The sequence below is a fragment of the Haemaphysalis longicornis genome, unplaced genomic scaffold, assembly GCF_048455015.1.
Source record: "Haemaphysalis longicornis isolate Haplotype H1 unplaced genomic scaffold, Haemaphysalis longicornis Haplotype H1 scaffold_4, whole genome shotgun sequence".
In the NCBI taxonomy this organism is placed as follows: domain Eukaryota; kingdom Metazoa; phylum Arthropoda; class Arachnida; order Ixodida; family Ixodidae; genus Haemaphysalis; species Haemaphysalis longicornis.
The window spans coordinates 16,200,571-16,223,966 of record NW_027526361.1 but is presented as its reverse complement, the minus strand read 5'-3'; the positions used below and the strand labels follow the sequence as shown (position 1 = coordinate 16,223,966).

The 23,396-nt window shown below is 47.3% G+C and overlaps 1 protein-coding gene across 3 annotated transcripts in view; it reads left to right on the top strand.

Moving 5' to 3' along the window:
• Positions 1–23,396, top strand: part of Machr-b (muscarinic acetylcholine receptor) — a 60,930-nt gene that overhangs the window by 30,841 nt on the left and 6,693 nt on the right. Inside the window, exons 2-3 of one of the 3 annotated variants that reach the window (XM_077706038.1) lie at positions 7,894–8,172; positions 21,389–21,460. Coding sequence is in view for 1 of the 3 variants with exons in the window: in XM_077706037.1 (XP_077562163.1) it covers positions 21,389–21,460 (72 nt within the window). In the remaining 2 variants the exon portion in view is untranslated. The remainder of the gene's footprint in view (positions 1–7,893; positions 8,173–21,388; positions 21,461–23,396) is intronic. The other 2 variants (XM_077706039.1, XM_077706037.1) reach the window with 2 other exon arrangements.

Genomic DNA, 23,396 nt, shown 5'->3' with positions numbered 1-23,396 from the left:
TTTTTTTGTTAGTCGCCGTTTCGAGGATAACGGAAACGCGGGAATGGAAGAGTGAGAGGCGCCTGACAAAATAAGGGGCGAAAAAAGAAGAAAAGGAAGTGGCGGTGGTTGCGGCGAAAGTCGTGTTAAATATTAAGGAGCGGTGCCAATCGGCTCCAGCAACACATATCGATTAAGAATAAGTCGGCTGTAGGACGGGTGAGGAGGTTTTTTTACCTGTCAATTGTGGTGCTAGGGAGGGCGGTAACGGGGGGGGGGGGGAAGAAACGCAGGGTGAGCAGCAAATATGCCGCCTTGCAGACGCCTACCCGCAATGATGCTTCTACTTGGTGCGTGGACGAGGCACTCTATTGCGGACTTCCTTAAAGCGTAGTTTCATTAGCATTACTGCAGTTCGTCCACTCCGAAACGAACTGCAGGAAAGACAGCGTTCTTTGACAATGATAATGACCGTGGGTGAAGTGAAAGATGATTGAACTGCAACGAACAAAGTCCAAAGCGCCAACGATCAACGTCCAAACTCTGGCGACAGCGAATGAATCCGTCACGAGACCGGACTTCGATCAGACTCGGTTTGCGGCGGAAGAAAGCTTCGCGTTTCAACTACCGTTGTCCTTAGATCATAGAGCGTTCGAGCATTTGCAAATTTTGTGAATGATAATACTTTCCTACCACATATCACATGCCCTGTGACGTACTTTTGCCGTCGACGTTTCAAGCACAATTTCCGCCCTATGAAATGTAATGCTTCACTAGTTTAGCACTTCTAAATATCTGGAAGGAAATGGATGATTTTATGAGAAGACGGAGGCCAAGAGGGCCTGTTTTAGGATATGGGGATAAGGGTATTTATTTATTTTTTATTTATTTAGAATACTTTCAAGGCCCGGAGGCTTTACAGAAAGGAGTGGTACAAAGGTGGTACGTACAGAAAAAAAAAAAAAGAAGAGCACATTGTCAATTGTCAATTCAGGGCATTTTGTACAGCAATATTGACTCTAACAGTATCACGTATATCAACGATGGAGGCAGGAAGGTGGTTCCAGTCATTGCTGGTTGTAGGGATGAAGGAATCGTAATACATGTTAGTACGGCTTGTCGGTACGCCTATTTTATGCACGTGGTCAGATAGAGAAGGTGTACGAGGGACGAGTGAAAAGTGCATGTATCAGGATGGGGTGATGTAGAACATTTTATGAAATATGCTGAGACGATAAGGTTTTGGTCGCAGTGAAAGAGCAGGAAGGTGAAGGGATGTTTTTTCGTGGTTACGCTGGCTTGTCGGGAATAATTTGACAAAAGAATGTAGGGGAAGATGGTTCATATAAAGCCTTTTCACTTCACCTCGAGCGTTCCCTTGAGCACGTTATGTCTGCTTACGCCCATGAGGGTACCACACGCACGGTTGTCGTCTGAGACGATGATCATCCGGGTATTCATAAGGAGCCATTCGGGAGCCACAAAGGGTGCGCTTCAGGGGTTATCTAGAGAGGGGTGATGGCCCACCATCATACTCTTTAATAGAGCCCTATTTTTAGACCGAATTCTGTAAGTTGCTGTAACGTTTAGGAGTTGTTTCTGATACACTGGACGGAAGTCGTCGGTCATACTTGCGTTGTGAGGAGCTGGTCGGGGTCAGTCGAGTAAGCTGAACACGCCCAGATGAGTTGGAAAAAGTTTGGCGTATTGTCACTGCCATAGTAGGGCACCGCAGACTAGTAGGGTGCCTGGGCGTTGCGCATTCGGAGATTACATGCGGAGTGTAGGCCGAGTAAGCGTAGACTTTATTGGCGAACATTTCTCCTGTTCTTGGCAGGGACTATATAAAAGCAAGAAAACCAGGTGGTGAGGCATCGGTAAGCCATTGCCGGCTGAGGTTCTTAATTCGGCGGTATTTTTGCTGCCAGTCCAGTTCACATGCCAGGTTGCTCAGGTTGATCCTGGGCATACGCGTGAACCATGGGAGTATTGTGTAAATACTCCCACGTAGCCTTAGGCGCCCACTGGTTTCCGTCCGACCCATGCATGTGAGCAGGAGTCCAGACCAGGTGTAGCTTGAACCCATCGAAAGTAAGGTCCCAGATTTTGTACATAATGTTGGTGGCCGCAGAATTGGGCGAGAAGGTCCTATTCATTTCCCGTAGAGCGACATGGGAGTCACTGATGACGCGGAACTTGTTGGTGGTGATAAATATGGACGCATTTTGTATGGTCTGTATGGCGCCGGGGATTCCGAAAAGCTCGACTTCATCAGTGAGACCGTATGTGTTTGTGATGTTGCGAGAGCCATTAACGTGGGGGATGTTGCTGTTGTGCCGTTCATTGCTGCTTCGGGGAAAATGTCGATTTCAACCGGAGCTTTGACGTTGGCGAGAGTGCGAACATATTGTTCCAGCACGGCGCGGTTGCGACGAGAAACGGCTGGGTGAGGTGGCCCAGGGCGGGTCGCTCCCACAGTGGAATATTAGGTGAAAAAGCGTCATCACAAAAAGTACTGTTTAATGCGTCCCATTTCAAAATAGACTGTCCCTGAGGTACGTATTCAAGGTGCTCCTGAAAGCGAAGCGTCGTCTCCTCTACGAGGTTAGTGATGGGAGGAAGCGAGACCGCTTCTGACAGTACCTCTGTTTTGGTATGGAGTGGAAGCCCCGAGATGGTCCGGATTAGGTGTTTGTTGAGGATGTTCACCTCGTTCGAAAAAAATTACACCATGCATGAAACTTTTGCCGACTGGAGAACACCTGATCACGTATAAAATTTCTTGATTTTTTTTGTACCTATTTCTTACACGCTTATTATTTTTTTACACATAATCGATCGTGTCTCGCTAGCGAACACTGTTATTTCCACATGCGTTCCTCCACTTCCTCAAGGTCTTTGTTAGGTTGGCTTTCCGCACAACTTCAAAGTCTAGCGACTGAGCTCGGCTATTGAAAAACGCGTACGAACTCAGGTAACTCGTTTTATCCTTCTATCCAGCTCTCTCGTAAAACATTTTTCTGAAGCGTGGAAAACATAGCAGAGCCGTAGTTGTGTACTTCTCAAAGTTTGAGAAAAAAAAACGATCTCTATCGTTGCCTAAGCCACTGCTACTCTGTGATCCCTTCTAGTAAACATAGACACCGGTATCGAGGCACCAATAAGGGTTGATAACACCGCTCCTCTATTAACTCTAGGGTTTGTTATCGCTATCGCATCGAAGCCACCGTAAGCAAACAGTACGTTCGCGCATGCCTCTCCGGCAGAAGTGGATAAATGACCTATTAAGGGCTGCATGCATTCACGTTGGAAGGGTGGGTTATCGGAACAAGCAAGCAATGTGCTCCACGTCTACTATGGAGTACGCGAGAAACACTGGGTTCATTTATCATCATTCACCGCACCCCGCTGCACTGAATTACCCACCCGCTTTCGGCCTAATGCGCACTTTTCCTGATATCGCCTCTCCCGTGTGAGCAACGGCGGTCTTTTGTTGCAGAAGGGCAGATAATTGGGCAAGTTCGCATGGCCGAATCTTGACAGAAAAGCAAAAGCGCCGAGAGTAGAACGGTGACAGCACTTTGTTCGCCATTGTTTCGCCGTCCCGGCTTTCCGGCTTGCCGCGGCTGTCAAAGACCCTGTTCTGTTGGCTTGGCGAAGGCCCGTTCTCGCGATGTTCGCGCTGGGCTGTGGCTGACATTTTCACCTCAGCGTTTTAGTTGGCGTGTTAGAAGAGTTCGCTAGAGAAATTAAGGCTTCCCATTGCAATATGATTCCATGAATTGGAACTTTGGAGGCACGCGAAAGTAGCGATTAAATATTATTCTTTCAAGGGTGTGTTCCGGTACTCGCATTAAACGTGCCCTAGCTCGTACAATCGCTCCGACTATGGCGAACATGCAAACTGATTAATATATTTGTTTTTGAATGTAATCTCAGTCTTCTCCTGGACCTACATTTTATATGTACATTGCCTACAAAAAGCATAAGCTGATTACTTAGATTTGTGAGTTCTTAAGCGAAGCTATGGCATTGAGGACCCCATTCAAACTACAGGCGCAACGATGCAAATCACATTCTACTCTGGGCTAAGGTGGTGCTGGTCATTCGCGGCGTGTAAGAACCACAAGCCTGCACCAATACGTAACAAATCTTCCTTCATTCACTTTTTTATCTCTAGGATTCTTCTAGTGTAGCTCACAAGCCGAGCAAGAAAGGACAGGGCTTGTAAAGAATAGCCTGATTGGCGCCGGCAGGTCCACAGATAGCATATAATGCATCGTAGAGTTGAAATATATAGCAAAACGCAAAAAATTGGATATTTACACAAGACAACACGATCCACCTATCAATATAAAACGAAAGCATGGTTCAAATGAAATGGCAAATTTTCTGGCTGTAGCCCGAATAACCACGCGATGCGCGCCAACGAGAAACATTTAATAACCCCAAAGAGCAAGTTACGAGACGTGAAACGTCTTCGAACACTTCCAAGGAACAAATTCTCTCAGTTTCCTATAGGTTTGCTTTGTCTCGTAGTTACCTTGTAATTCGGGGTTTCTGATCGCCCGCTTGCGATAACATATAGAGAAAAATAGGCTTCTGCGTCCTTCTGAGCTACATACCGAAGCATTGAAGCATTGCACAGGTGTCAAAGAAGAGGTGAAGTCCTTTCGTGAACGGGAAATTTACGTTTACTCCCGCTTTTTGCACTGGTAAGAATTGGGATGAGGAAGGGATCATGATAGCGGCTCCTCATGAAATGTATCTAAGTTTCGCACATTCCCACCGACGCTAAGAGTGGGATGAGAAGCGAGGTCGCCTCACGTTACGGAGGACTTTGTAAGGAGTGTGCTTCATATCCTGTTCTCACGGTGAATGAAGACTCAAATACACGAAGTAAAGCATTCGCACACCCGGAATCTTCAATAAACAGCCCAGTAATGCTTCTGGCATAAAGTACAATTAAGGTTTAATAGGCTTAATCTTCACCTTGGCCCCCAAGCATGTTGCAGTGAAAGGCACAGGATTTTCTATATCGCTCCGCGTGCCTGGGTACATGACCTATACGCTCGCAACCGACTGTCTGCGTCTTGGCGATTGCACTAGAGAAGCAGGTTCTGATGTAAGTTCAAGTGGAGCGTTGAGTGCAGTTTGCACAGAGTAGTTAAGCAATTTGAGATTGCGCGACTTCCGAAGTTTCGAGTGACACAAAATTCTGCGTTAAGCTCATTCCATCGCACCATTCAGTTCTATAGAACGGCAAGAAAATCCTCAATCAAGCAGTTTCGTGTAGTACGCGTGCGAATGAAGCAAATCCCCTCCGTCTAACGAAGGTGATGGTTGACGCTTACTTGCGAGCGAAAATCAAATGGCGAAGTGCCAAATCCGCTGCAATCAAAATCCAAGCGTCAACGATCAAAGTGCAAACTGCCTGCGAGTCAAAGTCCAAGCTCAGATGACAGCAAACGGATTCCTCACGAGAAAGTTCAGCCCCCCTCCCCCCTCCCAGCGTTGGGGACCAAAGTGAAGCGTTCAAATTCAGTCTAAAATCCCGACTGCTTCGACCTTGTCGGAATGGTGCAATAGGATAGACTTTGGCTTCGTAACGCGGGGGACCCTGCTTCGATTCTGTCCATAAAAAGGGTTTCCTAAAGCGATGCTTTGGCGTTTTCACTGATGGCGTTTGCAACGCAAGAACGTCCAAGGGAAAGAAAAAAAAAACGCCTCCGGAGGTCAGAATCAAACCTAGGTCCCCCGCGTCGTGAAGCCAGCCTCTGTCCGATTGCTCCATTTCGTCATGGTTGAAGCGGTTTGGAAAACTTAGACGACAACGAAAGAGTCTGCCACAATAAAGCTTCCAGTTCAACCATCGTCTTCGTTTGACGGAGGAGTGCATTATTTTTTAACAGAGACGCTGCTTAGCAAATCGTAATTTTTCGTGTACGCAGTTAAAAATACCAAGAAATTGCCGACAGCGTGCACATCAGCACGGACGTCGCGGCGACCGCCCGGCAGTTAACAAAACCAAGAAAATGCCCAACACTCGCGCGGGCGTGCCTCGCGACGATCGCCCAGCGTCCCCTGCGCATGTTTGTCAAGCCAATAATACCCACTTAGGGAGACTGGCCAAGGTTGCGGCGACCACCCGCCAGGTAAAAAAAAAGCAAGAAAATGCCCAGCGCTTGTGTGTGCATGCCTGGCGGTGACCGCCCAGCGTCTCCGGTGCCCGTTTGTCAAGCCATGCGTACCCACTTAGGGAGATGGGCCAAGATGGGCAAACAACAACAACAACAACAACAACAACAACAACAAAACTCCAGCGTTTCGCGTAATCATGGCAACACTTGCTCCGAACGAGAAAGATGCATAGCGTATGTCCCTCCAAGTGTGTCCAATGATTATTACTTCAAAAAAAAAAAAATTAAAGGTGCTCACACTTATAGCAACAATAATGGAGTAAAGGTCGTTGCGGTAGCGAAGAAGCAAATCGGCTGCAGCCACGGACACAAACCTTCGTGATGGTCGTGAGGGTTGCGTACAGCTTCTTTATCTTCAAGTCTGACGCGTTAGTGTGAGGTTCCTTCATGTTTTTTGTTGTGTAATAATCACCATCATCATCATCATCATCATCATCACCATCATCGTCATGTTTCCTCCCATTGTGTAAAGTTGGCTTTCCTGCAGGGAGTTCTAGGTAATGACACCGCCATCAGAGAGACCAAGAAAGCTGCGCTTTAAATAAAATACCGAGGAAAAACCAAGACATTGTCTGGCATGGTTGAGGGGTACACTAGTTTGAGGGTTCGACGAAAGCTAATATTCAGCCTGCCTGGCCGGATTCCGAAGATCGGGTGGCATGAAATATGCTGCAGTAATGAAAGAAAACAGGGCAGCTGTTTGGCAGAAAATTACAGCCTTTCAGACGTTATGCAGGTGTGTATAATAAGAGTCACGGCTAGATGAAACAATTAATCAAATACGCATGATATAGAGGGACTCAGATTTGAAAGATTTAATATTTCGAAGTTCTAGCACCCTTACAAATAAAACTCTCTTTTTTTCCTGAGCAAGGGCTAGAACAAATAGCTTCGCATGCTTGTTTTTTTGTCGCGGAAGGAAAATCAATCACTTACATCATAAATTAAACAGCGGTGTCAGCGCTAATGACGATGACGATCAGTTTTCCACTCTATTAGTCAAACTTTTTGACACATATGCAACTTAATTTTGAAGAATGGTGAAGACTTTACGATAAATAACAACATACGAAATACTGTCGCCTGTTTGCGAAGGTCATGGTTGCAATGACAAAAAAAACTAATTTTAGATTGTACATTACTGAGGAAGCAATCAGCATTAAATTTATAGCTTTCTTCCGACTACAGATAATCTTGGTGAAATAAATGAGGGCTTCTCAGGTATAACCACCTGACGCCCGTATAATATAGGATTAAAATACAAAGCATTCGGCCACACATTTTAAACCACATATCATAGGAATCAAAATGTTTCTAGATTTCAAAAAAACCTTTAGAATACACGAACGAAATAATTTTCGTAAACACCCTTAACTATTGAAATAGGGAGACCTGTCTATATCTAATTACACATTAATTGGTGAAATCGTTCTGGTTTATTCATCCAGGCAACGTGGTCTAATCACATGGCGTGTTTCGAAGGGGCAAGTGACAGCGACACGCTTTATAGTTAACTCACGTAGACGACATATAAATGCTACCCTTACACGCGATTCCACTACTTTATATTTATGCGGGGGACACAATTTCCTTTTTTACTCTGTCACAGCGGCAAAACGTATATATTAAAGGGATAGACTTGACAAGTTGTTGTAATGCTTGGGTAAACAAATTAAATCTATCTTGATTCGTTGCCTTTTTTGTTTCGTTACAGAAGAGCTGTCCTAGAATAGTTTGACAAAATATCTCGTGAGTTCACCGTGGACAAGCAACGCACTGCGGCAAAGCCATCACCACAGCAAGAGCTAACTTTGAGGCAAAGCCAGCAACGCCCTCTGGTGCGACCAGCATATGCGTGACCCCATGACGTGGTACAGGTCATGTGACCGCACCAAGGACCCCGCAAGGACGTATTAAGGCCACTGGCTAAGAGTGTTCGCTGTAGGAAGGAGGGCTGATGCAAATATTCTGCGACAGACGGGACGCCGTAATTGTAAGTTGTGCAATAATTTAGTCAAAATTATCCTATTTTTAGAGATTACGTCGTCTACTTCCGATAGCGTAATCACCCGTGACGTCAGCCCAACGCAGTGAAGCAGCAGTATATAGGAAACTGGTTTATGGTTAGAGACTGAAACGAGCCGGGAAGGTCTCGCTCAAGTAATTTTCATTACCTCAGGCACTTGTCCAATTAAATCACGCATACCGCCACTTTACAGTCGTGTCTTGGTGGAATGACTGTCTACCGTTAAATTACCGCGATGACCCGAAACATTTCGAACAGTTTTGTTTTGTATCATATATGTTCTATGGAAAAAAAATGAGCGAAGCCCATTTGCAATGGCTGTCATTGTGATGCAATTACCATTCTTTCGTTTGTGTGACAGACTTCTGTTGGGTAACTGAATTCACTGCACGTGCTTTTTCCCTTTCTCTTCCTCCGCCCCCTCCCTCTTCTTGGTTTTAAGCTTACAATGCTGCTTTTGCGCGTTTTGAGACCGTCGGGAAATGGTTTGACAGAAACCGGCAGACCGCAACACGTTGCAGAAACAACCACCCTGGTTGTCTGCAATATCCGAAGAAGCGTGTGGGAAGACTCACGACCGAGCTATACAAGAAGTGCGTCGGAATGCGTACCTGGCTTAAATAATGATCCCCATTGAACTAGGGGGATGTAATCTAACAATCCTAACCGTTTAAAAAGGACTGGCGGACTTTGGGTACTGAAAACTGAGAGTTCGCATGCTCACTTTTATAAAAAAAACATATCGGCTGTGACCGCCTTATTCTCAAATAATAATTGGTTGTTTCAGAAAAACTTACGTCACTCATTTTTGCATAAGGAATACATTGGTACTCGTGTTCACGTCGTAGTATAATTGTACTCGTATACCTGTGTGAAGGTTTGAAGTATTGTCATTCTTAATTGTGGGCCCGTCACTGTAAACCCATCCGTGCATTGACTAAGCTATGGGCAATTACCATTTCTGGTAATAAAACATCTTTCTGTTGCAGGTTTATTTTGCTATCCCAAATTCTGCTTTAACCTAAACACTGTCCAGGAAGGTCGCTGTCAGATTGTCGGACAGCTTTATCTTGTCTTTTTTGTCTGCTTGCTCAAGAACTATACTCAAACGTGACAAAAATCCTTACGCAATAAAAGTCAGGTCTGACTTTTTCAAGTAGTGTTAGAATACTCCAAGAACTTTAGTTAAGTATTAGCGAAGGCTAAAGGTTTTTTTAGCTCGCCTTGACTTCCGGCGACACACTCGAGTCTTCTGTTTAATTTTATTTAAATCAAGAAATCCGCTCAGAGTGATGAAGTAGCATGGAACACTTCAACGTCCTTGCAAAGGCTGTAGTTACGATCTTACTCGTACCAAGATGCTTCGTTTCGCAGCCCTCAGATTATAAGTCATATAATCGAACCATTCTAGCTCTAACTTCAAATTTCAGGAGTTCGGCAAAGTTTGCAGCTCTGACGTTATGAGGTAAAAGATTGGAGATTTCTTCGCAGCCCGCTCAAAGTATGCAAAGTATCAGCTCAATTGCGTAAAGTCTACCTGCCTTGAGGGGTCATCCTTCTAGCTCGTTTCAAACAAAGTGAATCCGCGCGTTGGGGCTCGTGGCGCGAAATCCCCACTTTTAGCGTAGTTGATTAAGTACTGGAAGAGGAGGTTGAATGTAGCTATCTTGGAGTAGTTGTCAGTACTGATCCCAACCACAAAAAAGAAATGCGGCGTAGAATTAGTACGGAATGAGGGCATTCCGCAAGCACGTTCAAATAATGAACAGTATAGGCGCCCGGCAACCCTAATGACTCGTGGATCAGTATGTTGGCGCCTTACTAAACATCCGAAAGGAAAACTGAGATCAGCCTAGGGAAAAGTGGAAAGAAGAAGATAGGGAAAATGCTGAGGGATAGGAAACAGGCCTCCCATACCAGAAATAAGGGTGAAAGACGACGTCATTGCCCCAATTAAGAGGAAGAGGGGGACATGGTCTGTAAGTGGGCTGTGTAAGGGATGCGGGGAACTAACAACCGGCGGCGGACCATTCAGAGTATCAAAGTGGCCGCCGCGAGTCCGGACTAGAAGTAGAGGACGACCATTAACTCCGTGGAGGGTTGTAACCGGAACATTGCGACGCAAAGTATGGACTAGGGCACTGCAAGACAAGAAACGGCTGGAAGAACATGCGAGAGGGCTCCGTCCTGCGGGCAATACAAAACAGGCTGCTGCTGCTGATGATGATAATTGGTAAAAATCTATTTATACGTAAGCGGGGCGCTTGTTCGTGGACATTGTTGCTGAGTTGTTTGTTGTAACAATACGTTCTCTATGACTCTGAGATAAAATTGACTTCTGGAAAGCTGCACTAGGAGTAGACGTGAAAAAGCCTGCCGGTGTTAACAAAGTCATATTTAGCGTATAAAACAATTTACAACAATCAATTGTCCATTGCCTCACTTTTTTGTTAGAACAAAACATTGATTCTGTCTCCGATTACTTAAACAAACGTACAATTACTCAATAATTACTGGCGCTCAGTGAGGTGACCGGAACATTTCCACAGAACGCACCTGTTCGTTTAAAACAGTTAGCAAAAGAGCTTTAACTGGAGCAAAACACCAAAAAAAAAAGAATAAATATTACGTGTGAAGTCGTCCGCATAAATACGCGGCAAACCATGTTCCGCCAAACTGTTTGTTTCTGTTGCTCTGTTCTGTGCCTTAACCTATGTCTTTCTCTGCCGTATTCTTCTCTCCGTGCTTTACGCCTGCCTTCCTGTTAGATGATTTTGTTGCATGATTGCTGCTTTGTAGTATCGAAATGTTACCCATGCTAAAAGTTTTTGGGCGTTTAACGCTTATTTTTTTCTTCGCAGTGTCTAGAGTTCTGTCCGACGGCCGGCCCTTCAGCTCAGCGCTAAGGCGTGACTGATGTGCCGTCCGCGGCATTCGAGGCTAGGTTGGCACGGAGTAGAGCTTCTCCCGTTGTGGTGTAGAGGTTCGGTTTTAGCCCCGCAATACAAAGGGCGGTGTTTCGAGTTCACCTGTGGCCTGTTTTCTTTTTAAAGAGAACCTTTGTATGCCTCCCTTGCGGCGTTGATCGTAACACCAAAACGTGTTTCAGGAAAGCCAACTTTACACTGTAGCTTTCCACAAACGGCACATGATCACGACGACGACGACGACGACAATGATGATGATGATGATGAAACGGGAAGCGCCTCAAGAGAAAAAAAAAAAAAAAAACTCTTCCCGTGCTCGGAATCCAAACTGGGTCCCCCGCTTCCTGAAGTTGACGCCCATCCCATTGCGCCATTCCGACACGGTCACAGCACTTTGGATTTTGGACTTGGACTTGGACTTTGACTCCGTTTGCATGGGAGAAAGCTTCGCTCTTTAACCATGTTTTTCTTGTCAAAGGGGCTTCGGTTTTCTTTGTTTTAGTTTCAGTCATAATTTTGCTGGCTTATTGTGTTTTAGTTGTTGTTAATGGTTGGTGTCTATGCGTTAGGTTAGCAAAGGTTAGGTTAGGTTACGTTACATTAAAAAAAGGCAAGTAGTGACAGACGCGTCGTTTTTTTTTTCTTTTTGGCGCAAGGCCTCTGGACGTCACTTTAGCGGAGTGCTTATAATACCGTCGGACGACACTCTGGACACAGGGCTGTTCTTTTCCAGAATCAGCTTCAATTTTTCTCTACACGCGTGCTCAGTTAACGAAAGTGATAAAAAAAATATCCGCGGGACGAGTGCAATTTTTTTTTGTGAGGGAAAAAGCTACACAACACTTGTTCGCTATCAGATCTATACTTCCGCCGACTTTCATGACTTTGATTTATCAATAGTAGGTAGTTCCGAGTGAAGTTAAAATAACATTATAAAATTACTGGTACCTCCCACAATCAATGAGAGGAGTAGCAAAACGGCTAAATGGCTTCAGCTTATTAAAAATTGGAATCATTCTTTAGTTGCCCCTATCAGGGTACATTTTCTGGCTTATCTCGCCTCGTAACAAAAGCAGAAGCGAAACCCGCAACGCGCGCTGTTGAAGCGGAAGTATTATACTCTATTTAAGTGCACTTCCACGTAGTGTACTCGGCTAAAACGTCATTCTGGAGCAGCCAAACGGCAAACGCGAATTACACTTTCCAAGGAAAGCACTTTAAGCTGAGTGTGTTCCCCAAACATATTTTACCCGGCCCGGTTCGCCGAGTGACTTGTCTCGTAAGCAGGGGTCTGAAAGTCGGGAAAAATAACATAAACAATGACTGTTTGGATGACTATAAATTACTTTAACAGTTAATTACGGGTATATTGTCGATGTATTTTTACAAAAAGAAAAGCGTCGTAGAAAACCAAAAAAATTAATCTCTCGCTCAACGACGGGCCAGCGCGGCGTGAAGGGGTGTTAATCCGTGGCAGCCGTTCTCCATGCGGCGTTTGCGTAAGTAGTTTGCTGTGGCTTTTTGGTTGTGTTCCCGTTCCAGCCTTTTCTTTATTAATCCACGCTCTCTGATAATTTTCACTTAATGATAATGCTGCTTCGATTCGCAGCGTAGCGTATAACAGTGCAGATATGACCGCCGGTGTTCAGTCGCCGTCCCGACCGTGTTTTTTGTGGACTTGTGCGAGGAGCGGATTCCGGTTTTGAACAATGCAAACACAACGAAGTGTTTACATTGTTTCTCACGTGAAAAATAGAGGGTATTTTAAGGAATTTTGCGGAATATTTACGCCGGCTATCGTCACTGACATCATGGGCAAGGCCAATTTGTTTTGTCGTTTAGCAGTACGCCGCCAAAGTGTCATTCGGGGAGCCCGAGTGCGCTAGGAGTATAGGGCACTTAAAAAAGCACGTCTGACAGGGGCATTAAAGCGTAAATACTCCTTCACGTTTTCACCCTCTTCGAGTGGGGCAGATAGCTCCCGCACACTCCGTGCTCGCACCGGACTGTTTGTGGGGCAAGGAGTGAACCTTGAACCGGGAGTACATGAACAGTAGTGCGAAGCAAAATTTGACACCCACCTCACTGCAGCCGTACGGCTGCAAAGGAAAGCAGTACAGCTTTCTCAGAAACTTCGCAGTTGAAGAAAAATTCGTCTTGATACTCAACCTTCGGGATTTCGTCTAAAATTTGGTCGATTAACACCTGTCCATCACTTCGAGTTGATCAATTCGCTCTCGCGCTACAAACTGCTAGCATCCTGGTTAGCTCAGTTGGTACAGTGACTGCTCCGGTTAAGCGGTGGTCTTGGGTTCAAATCCTGGACCAGGACGAATTTTCCTTCAACTGCGATGTTTCTGAAAAAGCTGCACAGCTTCCCTTTGCAGCCGTACGGCTGCATTGAGGTGGATGTCAAACTTTGCTTCGCAGAAACTTACTCCAGCTTGGGAATTTCCCCTAAAATCTGGTCGGTGAAACGGTATTACGGATTCGTTCACATTCTCAACCATGCTTCGAAGCACTCACCCAAACCCGATTAGATTGCGGCAGGCTGCAGTAACGCTTACGTCACCGGCTGTGTTGTAAGCCGTTTATAAAACACGGAGTGTCAGACGAGACGGGGCCCTTCAAACCGTCCCCACCCACAAAAGAGGCACGCCGTGAGAAGCGACGGCATCGCGCAGCCACCAGGCGTCGCCGACACGCGCGAAGGCTGACGATGAGAGGCCACGCCGCCCACAAAATCTTCTTTCTTAACGGGATAGTGTTAAGGAGATCGCGTCGCAGAAAAGCTGGCATAGTCGTTGGGGTGCGAATATCGCTGTTCGTTCGATTGGAGGAGCGCAAAGTTTCCATCTATCGCGGAGCCCACCAAGTGGCGCTGCGATCGTGACGTGATGGTTCATGTGTAGCCGGCCTCCGGGCCGCTTCTGGGCTTAGCGGAGGACACGCGTGAAATGAATGTGGTGCCTCATGGGTGCCTCCCACCAGTGCGGGGCGCTCTTCCGAGTCGACGTCGCCATCTATTCGAGTGCGGATAAGCATTCCCGTCTACTTCTGCGAGCTGTCGATCTCCACTGTTAAAGCGGAGCTTAAGCGTCCTCCATACTTTTGCGGCCGAGCTGTTGTAGGCTAACTTCCCCGCTATATATATATATTTTTTTTTTGCGTGCGTAGAGTGAGAAATGCCACTTCTCACCCTCTCACTTCTGCACACCCTCTGCCTTCGGCCACCTGTTCGCCTCCTGGAGCTTCATATTTTGATACAAAATGACGTATACCGCCCCAGAAAAATGTGTTCCCAACAATGCATTTGTGTTTGGAACTGAAGCTGTGTAAACTTGATTTTTGTAAACTGGCTTTTCCGCATTGTCTGCCGCACAGTGAAGCCTACTCACAGATTGAATTATTGCTTACAGCGCGAACAATTGGACGAAAGACGAAAAAAGTGGCTACACGGACAGCGCCTGTCCGTGTAGCCACTCTCTTCATCCCTCGTCTAATCGTTCGCGCTGTAAGCAATTATTTCAATGGAGTACCAACTCGCCCAAACTCTCACGTTAATTAGCTACACACACACACACACACACACACACACACACACACACACACACACACACACACACACACACACACACACACACACACACACACGCACACACACACACACACACACACACACGCACACGCACACGCACACGCACACACACACACACGCACACGCACACGCACACACACACACACACACACACACACACACACACACACACACACACACACACACACACACACACACACACAAGGCAGCAATGGGGCGTACGCGGCGAAGACGACCACCGATGGACCACGGACCCCATCCGTAAACGCGATGCCCGTCGGCACCGCGAATTCCACCATTCGTAAAACGCAAGACGTCGGCGTGGCTACAATCCCGCTGAACGCTTTCCCAGCGCGACGGCACGGTTTGAGCAAGAGCTCGCGGCCAACCAGTAGCCCCAAACAGCTCCCCTGGTCATTCACCTTCACACAGTGGAATGGCGCTGATTTATTTATAGGTTATGTGCTGAGTTTTCGCACACGATGCCTCGTATATTGTACGCATCCAGCGTACTGGTTTATACACAATCTTCGCTCTCCGCCATGTACAGTCACGCACAAATGAAACGCCAACGCGAAAATATGAACCGGAACACACAAATAGTGCAATTTCTTTCCATGGAAGTCAGATTGTCGCGTAGCTTTACAACAGCAACAATGTTTGGAAATGCAACTTACAAAATATACCACAAACGCCTCATTATCTGATCTGATCTGATCTGATAGAACCATATTCTTTGACTTTGCGTGTTATGGTTCATATTTTAGAGGCGGCGCATCTCTTGCTCTGAGGCATGTCCCTACTGCGTCGTCGTCATCGGCGGCGGCGTCCGTCCGCAGCCCTCTTTCGTTCGCCTCTCCCACAGCTGTGTGCAACACTCTCACTCCAGCGCATTAGCATAACGATAGCTGGCGCGCGCTTCGCTGCGTTAACGCTGCGTTAACAGCTGCTCCGGTACGCATGTGCGCGCATGCGCGAATCTCCTCCGCGGTCTCCTCTCCTTCAAGCGCTGTGAATATAAAGCGGGTATCGCGCTGGGTGCTGGCCGCTAAAACATGTGTACTCTCTCATTTCGCGTATGCATGTGCATGAAAATGTAAAATTGCCTCCATCGTCCCGTGTATGAGAACGTCCGTATGTGATGGAAGGCATCCTACGCGTTCACAATACGTTTCACGCGATGTAGAGAATCAACCCAATGGAAACGCCAATTGAACCCCCAGATGCGCCGCATCACACCAGGGTTCCCTCGCGGGGAGATGGAGGCAATTTTTGGGTTCGCTTTTAATTTGTACATGACTGGACGTGCTTTAAAATCAATTGTAACGTGTCCGTTCTCGGCGACGACTCTGCAGTCATGCCTAGTGCGATAGCATATACTAGCAGATATAACTTCGAATCCCAGTTTTATATCTAGGAATATAACGATGCCGCTTCCGCAGCTGTTCTGGCGGGTGGGTGGTTTCAGGAAAATAGTGTGCAGTGAATTGTAAACGAATTTCTTGGGGCAAATTGTGGTATGACAACATGAGCGTCGGCAGGATATTGTCTTGAGGGGGAAACCCGTTGCAATGTAGGAAGGGGCAATTGTGCTGGTGCACCCCCCGCCGAAGCCCATATATGAAAGTGTACTGGTGCACCCCCCTTTTTGCACCCCCCGCCGAAGCCCATATATGAAAGTGTACTAGGTTTGTACACCAACCTATCACATTCCTTTTCGCTGAATAAGTTAGAGGGGGGTAAAATCGCGGTGAAGCAGCCATGATCTCGACTTCGCATCTTTTTCAGGGGTGGGAGTGCTGGGCCATTTGCGCCACACTGCGCCAATCCGGTTTTTCTGGGCCATCCTGCCCCAACAGGCAGAATTGTAGCCGATACTGCTGCCAAGCGGTGCCGCAAAATGTGAGGCAACCGTGAGATAATGTTCAATGCCACTCGCATTGCGCAGGGAGCAAACCGTCAGGGAGCAACTCATTCACTCAGATACCATTGACGACGGGTCGCGCTCCGGCGGACTCCTTAAAGGAGTGACGCTCCGAGTCACTCGTCACAATTTTCAGGCCTCCACATTGCGGCGCAGCTTCACCGGACTTGGGAGTGTGCTTGGCGAGAAGGCAATGCGCAAACTTTGCCTGTAAACGCAGCTTCACCGCACAGCGTGCAGCGCCGTGAAGCATGTGTCGCCACGAGCAGTCGTTACAATCGTCCTGATTATTGTGAAAAGCAAAACAATAATATACTTTTAATGTATAGTCGGACCATCTCCATTTTGCCTTTTAGTGAATGTGCTTGCCATTTCAAAAGTTAGATGCAGCCTTGTCATGTTCAACAGGATGAGATAACAGGAGCGACCCTGGCACAATTGAGAGGGAAGATTCTGTTAAGCTAGCAGCTATCGGGAAGTTACCAGTTCTGCAGGTGTGTTTTGCCGTACAGCACTGATTTGTGTGTGTGGAGGGGGGTATCGTTCCCGCGCACTCCCATCCCCACTTCGGTGAGCCCACTGTTTACTCACGAAACAATGTTGCTAAACACCAGCACGTTCGTTATTCGGTTGAACACGATGCATTTGCACGGTGTTTTTACGTAGATACAAGCACAAATTACATTGCGAATATTACCGGTAATACGCTGGAAGACTTTTTGCTCCCGAGTTTTTTGAAAATCAGCATTTATTTTTAATTTCTCCAGAGTCCAGCAAGGTTCAGTTATGCAATGCATCAAATTATCTCTTGTTTCATCTTACTTTCTTTTTATCTTAGTTTCTCTTCATTTTTCTTTTCATTTGACTAGGGTCTCATTAGGTATAAAATGAAGGTAAACGTTTAGTATTAGGTGCAAGGGACCACTTCGCCAATATTTGGTATTTTCTGGGTTATTCCTCGTCGCTGATGATGTTGTTATAGCAGGAGCATGTATTTTTCACTTGTCTAAAGTCTAACCAGCCGCAGCTACTTCAAGCACCGTTTATTTTTAGTTTTTTTTAAATAATTGCTCTGCAAGTTGTGAGGCTTTAATTCCGGGGAATTATATTTTTATAACTTGTTGAAAATGTAGTCGGCTCAGTATTGATCGAATGTTGAGTTTGAGTTTGACTTTTCGCGCGCAGCACTTTGGCGCCCACTACTGTGGTTTGACGACGGCGTTGTCCTCGTTACCGAGCGAACGAAGGGAGAACCAAAGACGGAAAGGAAACGGGGGAGGAGTGTGGCGAAAGTGTGAGAGGGAGGACGGTATGCCGAAGCTGTGGGAGACACTCCTCGGCGGCGGCGCATCGCGAAAGTGTGAGGGGGAGGCAGTGAGACATGCTGGGCGGTGGCGACGCGCTGCGAAATGACGCCATAGCAGCGCGTGCCGTCGTGCGCTCGACGATGATGCGTTGGCTTCCTGAGACGCACTTTGCGGTCTCTTCCCGAGACGCAGATTGCGATCACTTCCTGAGACGCAGTTCGCGCCGCCGACGCAGAGGCTTACAACTGCTTACATTTGCGCAGGAGGTTCAAACACGACTTACAAGATCCTTGGCGGTGGCAACGCTCTGCAAGATAACGGCAGAGTAGCGCGCCGCCGTGCGTTCTCTTATCACGCGATCACCTCCTGAGACGCAGTAGCTATGCGCTGTGACCGAGAAGACTGTACTTCGCGCTGCGCCTAAATTACGAATTAGGGAGTATCGTAATCGCCAGCCATTTTTGTTTTGTTTTAACAGCGAAGCTGTTTAGCAAAACGTTATTTTGCGTGTCCGCAGTTAAAAATACCAAGAAAATTACTAATGCTTGTGAGCGCGCGCACGCGAGCGCGTGCCTCGCAACGATCACCCGGCAGTTAAAAAACCAAGAAAATGCCGAGCGCTCGTGTGTGTGTGCGTCACTGCGACCACCCAGTGTCCCCGGCGCACTTTTGCCAAGCATATTCACTTAGGGAGATCATCCAAGATTGGTAAAAAAAGCTCCAGCGTTCGCCCTAATTGTGGCAACAGTTGCTCGGAACGAGAAAGACACGTCATTGTGTGCGCCCCTCCAAGGTGATGTCCAACGATTATCACTTTCCAAAAAAAATGAAGCTCACACCTATAGCAACAAGGGTGAAGTAAAGGTCCTTGCGGCCGCGAAGAAGCAAATCGGCTGCAATCGTGGACCTAAACCGTCGTGATGGGCGCGAAGGTTGCGTACAGCTTCGCTACCTTAAGTCTTACGCGATAGTGTGAGCTTCCGTCATTATTTTCTGTTTACCTGAAGTAAATTAAAACAAATGATGTTCGACTCTAGAAATCTGCTCCCACAGATACTTGCACTGCCCCGGAATTCGCCTTTTGGTGCTCCAAAGCTGCTCCAAAACTCCCCTTTTCTGCGGCAATGCTGCTGTAAAGCTGCATTATTCCTGCTTCCTGAGCTGCTACGAAAGGCTGAAGCCCGCTTCTACCCCTTCTTTTTGTTCGCGACCACTTCTACGGCGCTACTCTGGCCTTCTTGACAGCGACCCGCAATGTTGTAAGAGGTCTAAAAACTGGGAGAGTTGACGGACCGCAATCCCTCGTCACCACTATGAAATAGCAGTGTAAAGTGGTGACCGGATATACTTAAAGGACAATTTCGCAAGTGAGCGCGACGAATGGCTTAGTTCGAACAGTTGAAACAAGAGAATCATTAGGCCTGGCACTTGGGAAAATCGGGCGTTATGAACCGTATGGCGAAGCGTTCGCACGCAAAGATTTTCGTGCTTTTCATCCAGGTCTTGCATAAGAAAAAAAAAAAACAAGAAGAAAAAAGTCCACTGTGAGTACCCCTTTCTGAGCAATGCTTCCGCGTTACCTCTGCTCGTATCTTGGCAGCCCCGCCAGATCTCACGTCGTCAAGAAAGGACGGAATGTTCTTGTAGTAAGTAAAGTTTATTAGAGGGTAGTTGTGCTCAGCTACAAGTAACACACAAACGTCCGAGAAGCAGCCAAGCGAAATGAGGTCCACAGTGGAGCGTGGGCGATAAGAATGCCGCCGCGGGCTTGGTGTTTATCTGGGAGTACAGTCCTTCCCTAAGACATCCAATTACTTTAAGAACGCATTCTGTCAAACAAGCACTGTCTGGGTGAGTGAAGAGCGGGTTGCAGTCACAGATTTCTGCGTGGCTAGGCTCTGGTAACAAAACAAAACCATTCGCAAAGTATGGTTTGCAGTATTATTAGGGTTTTGGGAGGGCATGTAGTATCTCTCACGCGAGAGGATGAACAGGAAGGCGAGACTGCTGTTCTGTATTGGAACGTGCATTTTTCGTACGGTATAACTCAGCATCGCCTGAAGTAGAATATTATTGGACAAATAAAATGCGAGTATGAAGCCATCAACCATAACATACAAATAGCGCGAGTAATTTCAATTGAACTCAAAATTATCCCATGACTAAATTTCTGTAATATAATAAATACCTGTAACAGCACTTTCTGAATATACCCAAAGAGCGCCAATATTTTGCTTAAACATTACGGCGTAAGAATGAATTTGTGTTCTATGACGGTTTTTGTTTCTCTTGATTTTGAAACATTTAGTGTGTTCTTTTGTAACTGTTTTAGCTTAGAATGGGTTATGGTTTTTGTTTAAATAAGTTATCTTGCCGTTACTAATATGTACATTTTTTTGTGCGTGACCGGAACATGGTAATTAATAATTCATCGCTACCATGTGTGTAATGTACCTTTCCATTCTGACCTCCTGCTTGGTCCTTATAGGACTGCAGTATGTACTAAATAAAAAATATATATATCAGATTTTGCATGGTCTTGTTCATAGTTTCGTGTTAACCTTTGATTTGTCCCTTTTTGTACACACTCTATAGTCTTAGCTGCGTAGAGGCGGCATATCCAACTGCGACGCGCTGCGTTAAGTGCGTCTGTAAAATTGCACCGAACCCGCCGCGGTGGCTCAGTGGCTAAGGCGTTGCGCTGCTGAGCACGAGGTCGCGGGTTCGATTCCAGGCAGCGGCGGCCGCTTTTCTGATGGAGGCGAAAAGCAAAAACGCCCGTGTGTACGAGATTTCGGCGCACGATAAAGATCCCCAGGTGGTCAAAATTAATCCGGAGCCCTCCACTACGGCGCGCCTCATCGCCTGCGTTGCGTCGGCGCGTTAAACCCCACAATCAATCAACCAAACTTGCACCGAGCTTTCCGAAACAATAATAAAGTAGTCACCAGCTATAAGACTGATATCAGCACTAACCTGTATCTTTAATGGCTTACATTTTGACGAACGAAAAGTACTGCCAGAAAAGTGAATTGCCTTATTACCTTGTCCTTTGTACAAATTTCTGATACAGATGATACGCTATTTGCTACAGACTACACGGAATGGCAGAAGCTGAGATAATCACTTTCGTCCCCATTGAGCAGAAATAAATTAAAATACGACGTTTCCCTTCCAGTTCGCAAAACACTGAGTTGGGCGCATGCTTTTTCCGTCGAGAGCACAGCACAAACCGCAAGGATCGTTCGGATGATTCGCGGCACCCGCGTCGACTGGTTCGCTGACGTTCGCTCGCTACCCTTCCTCAGCGCGCCGCATTTTCTTTTGCCCGCGCGCTGCTCCGTCCCGTTGTACACGCGAGAACTCAATGCAGAAATGCCCGGAATGTCGATCTTGAAATTGGATTTATTCTCTTCAAATGTTGCAGGTACGTCAGCGCTAGGTTTCGGACCAAGGGGCAACCTCTGGCCGTTCCTGATAAGCCCGGCGCATGGGCCCGGTGAGTAGAGACGCCTTTCTTTGCCTCCACTCTGTTTGTTTCTTCTGGCGTTGCTCGATAGGCGACGATCGCCAGTGGTCATGGATGTTGGGCAGCGGCGGCATGTTGTATAAGAGGCCCGCTAAGGGCACAGCCTCGCTCGAAGGAGGTGGGGAGGGGGGAGGGGGGGTGTACGCGCGGCTCGCCGATGGCTGCTCGAGTGACGACGGGGGGAAATCAATCTCGGCGCGGGAGCGCTCGAGCGGAAAGAAGTTGGGCCCGCACATTTGCTGGCGGCTGCACAAAAAAGACCGCCTGCGGCGGAAATTCTCCGTCGCCGAGCATCGATCCAGCCAAGGTGCTCATCCCGGCCGGATCCTCGCACGCGGCAGCACCTCGCGCGCTCCAGCGCCGACGATTTCGACGGGGCGGCCACCGCAATATGTTCCGCGTGTGCGCGCGCGCTTCTTCGAGACACGCGCGATGATGCACTGAACATCGAATGCCTCCTGTCCTCTTTGAACTGCGTCCCACTTGTCTTCCCGCTTGAATGCGCTATGGCACCCTCGTCGCTTGCTTTGCCTTTTAAGAAGCATTGTTGCAGCGAATACATTTTTTTCACGATGCCACGAATAGTACAAAGAGTGAATTTTACCCCGGTTGTTGTTGTCCTGTATGGCTGTGCAATAAAAGTACAACAATCTATTTAATTTATTTCACAATTCGTGGGATATATCAAGGTCGCTTCACGAAGGTAGTGTTTATTTAGAATGTGACGAGAAAAGACTAACGTGGCCTCCGAAGTACGAAGGATATAATATACTCATAAAAAGTCGGACGAGTGGAAACAAACACAGCGACGGGTCTTTACAATGAAAGACGCGTTTGTGGGTCTTCTGCATCATGTAATGTGGGGACCAGGGGCGTATCTAGAAGGGGGGGGGGGGGCGGTTTGGCGATCGCCACCCCGCCACCCCCCTCAAACCACTAACTAATCCACCCCCTCCCGGTCACACCCATCGACAGTGATTTTTCGGCACGCTCAATTTTTTAGACCATGGCGGGGACCATCGCTGTCCGCGGCGAGCAAAGCACCCCTCACTTCAAACTTTTTGTCAGGCGGTATATTGGCTAAGGCAACCTCCGCCGTAGTGGGAGCGTACGAATCGCTTTTCCCCCACAGCCAACTTTTCCCCTTCAAAGAGTATAAGCGCGGCAGCAAGGAAGGAGCATTTTTTAACCCGGTCACATGGTTCTCTGCGGGATGTTGATGAAAAAGCGCTTGGTGTGCAACAGAAAACAAAACATGACATTTTGGTTGGCTGCGCCCTCCTTCCTTCACTCCCATCAGCATTATGGAACCTTGCAATGTAGGCACCTGAATCCACCTCTGGTGGGGGCACTGTTGCGCTGTACGAAAAAACAAAAACAACAAAAAAAAACGATGTAGTAGCGAGGCACGCTGCATGGCGCCAAGTCGAACCAGCGCCTCATTCATCGCTATACACGGGGGCCGAACCACTAGGCGTCGAGCCGCCGTTTTCGGAGAGCATGCCGGCTTATTACGCAAGGCTAACCCGGATTGTGGGCAGCGGACGGGTCTGAGCGCGGTTGCGCCCGGACGCCTTTTGGGCGGGGGGATGTTACGCATGACCCCCTCTCCTGTGTTCATTGAGATCGCGATCGGCAGGGGGAATTGCTACGAGCATCGGGGCAATGATCCCCGATTTTCATCAAGGGGCGGGGAATTGCGTCCAGCTCCACACTCTATCGGAGTCCCATTAAATAAATTAGAGCTGCTACTCCTTCGGGGGTGCCTCAGGAGATCTAAAGCACGTGCTAGTTCAATCGCGTAATGGCTACTCGCCCTCCAGGATAGCTATAGTTTGCCTCGTAACAAACAAGGCGTATGGTATAACATGAATTCGAAGGAGGGGTGGTTACCGGTACGGAAAAT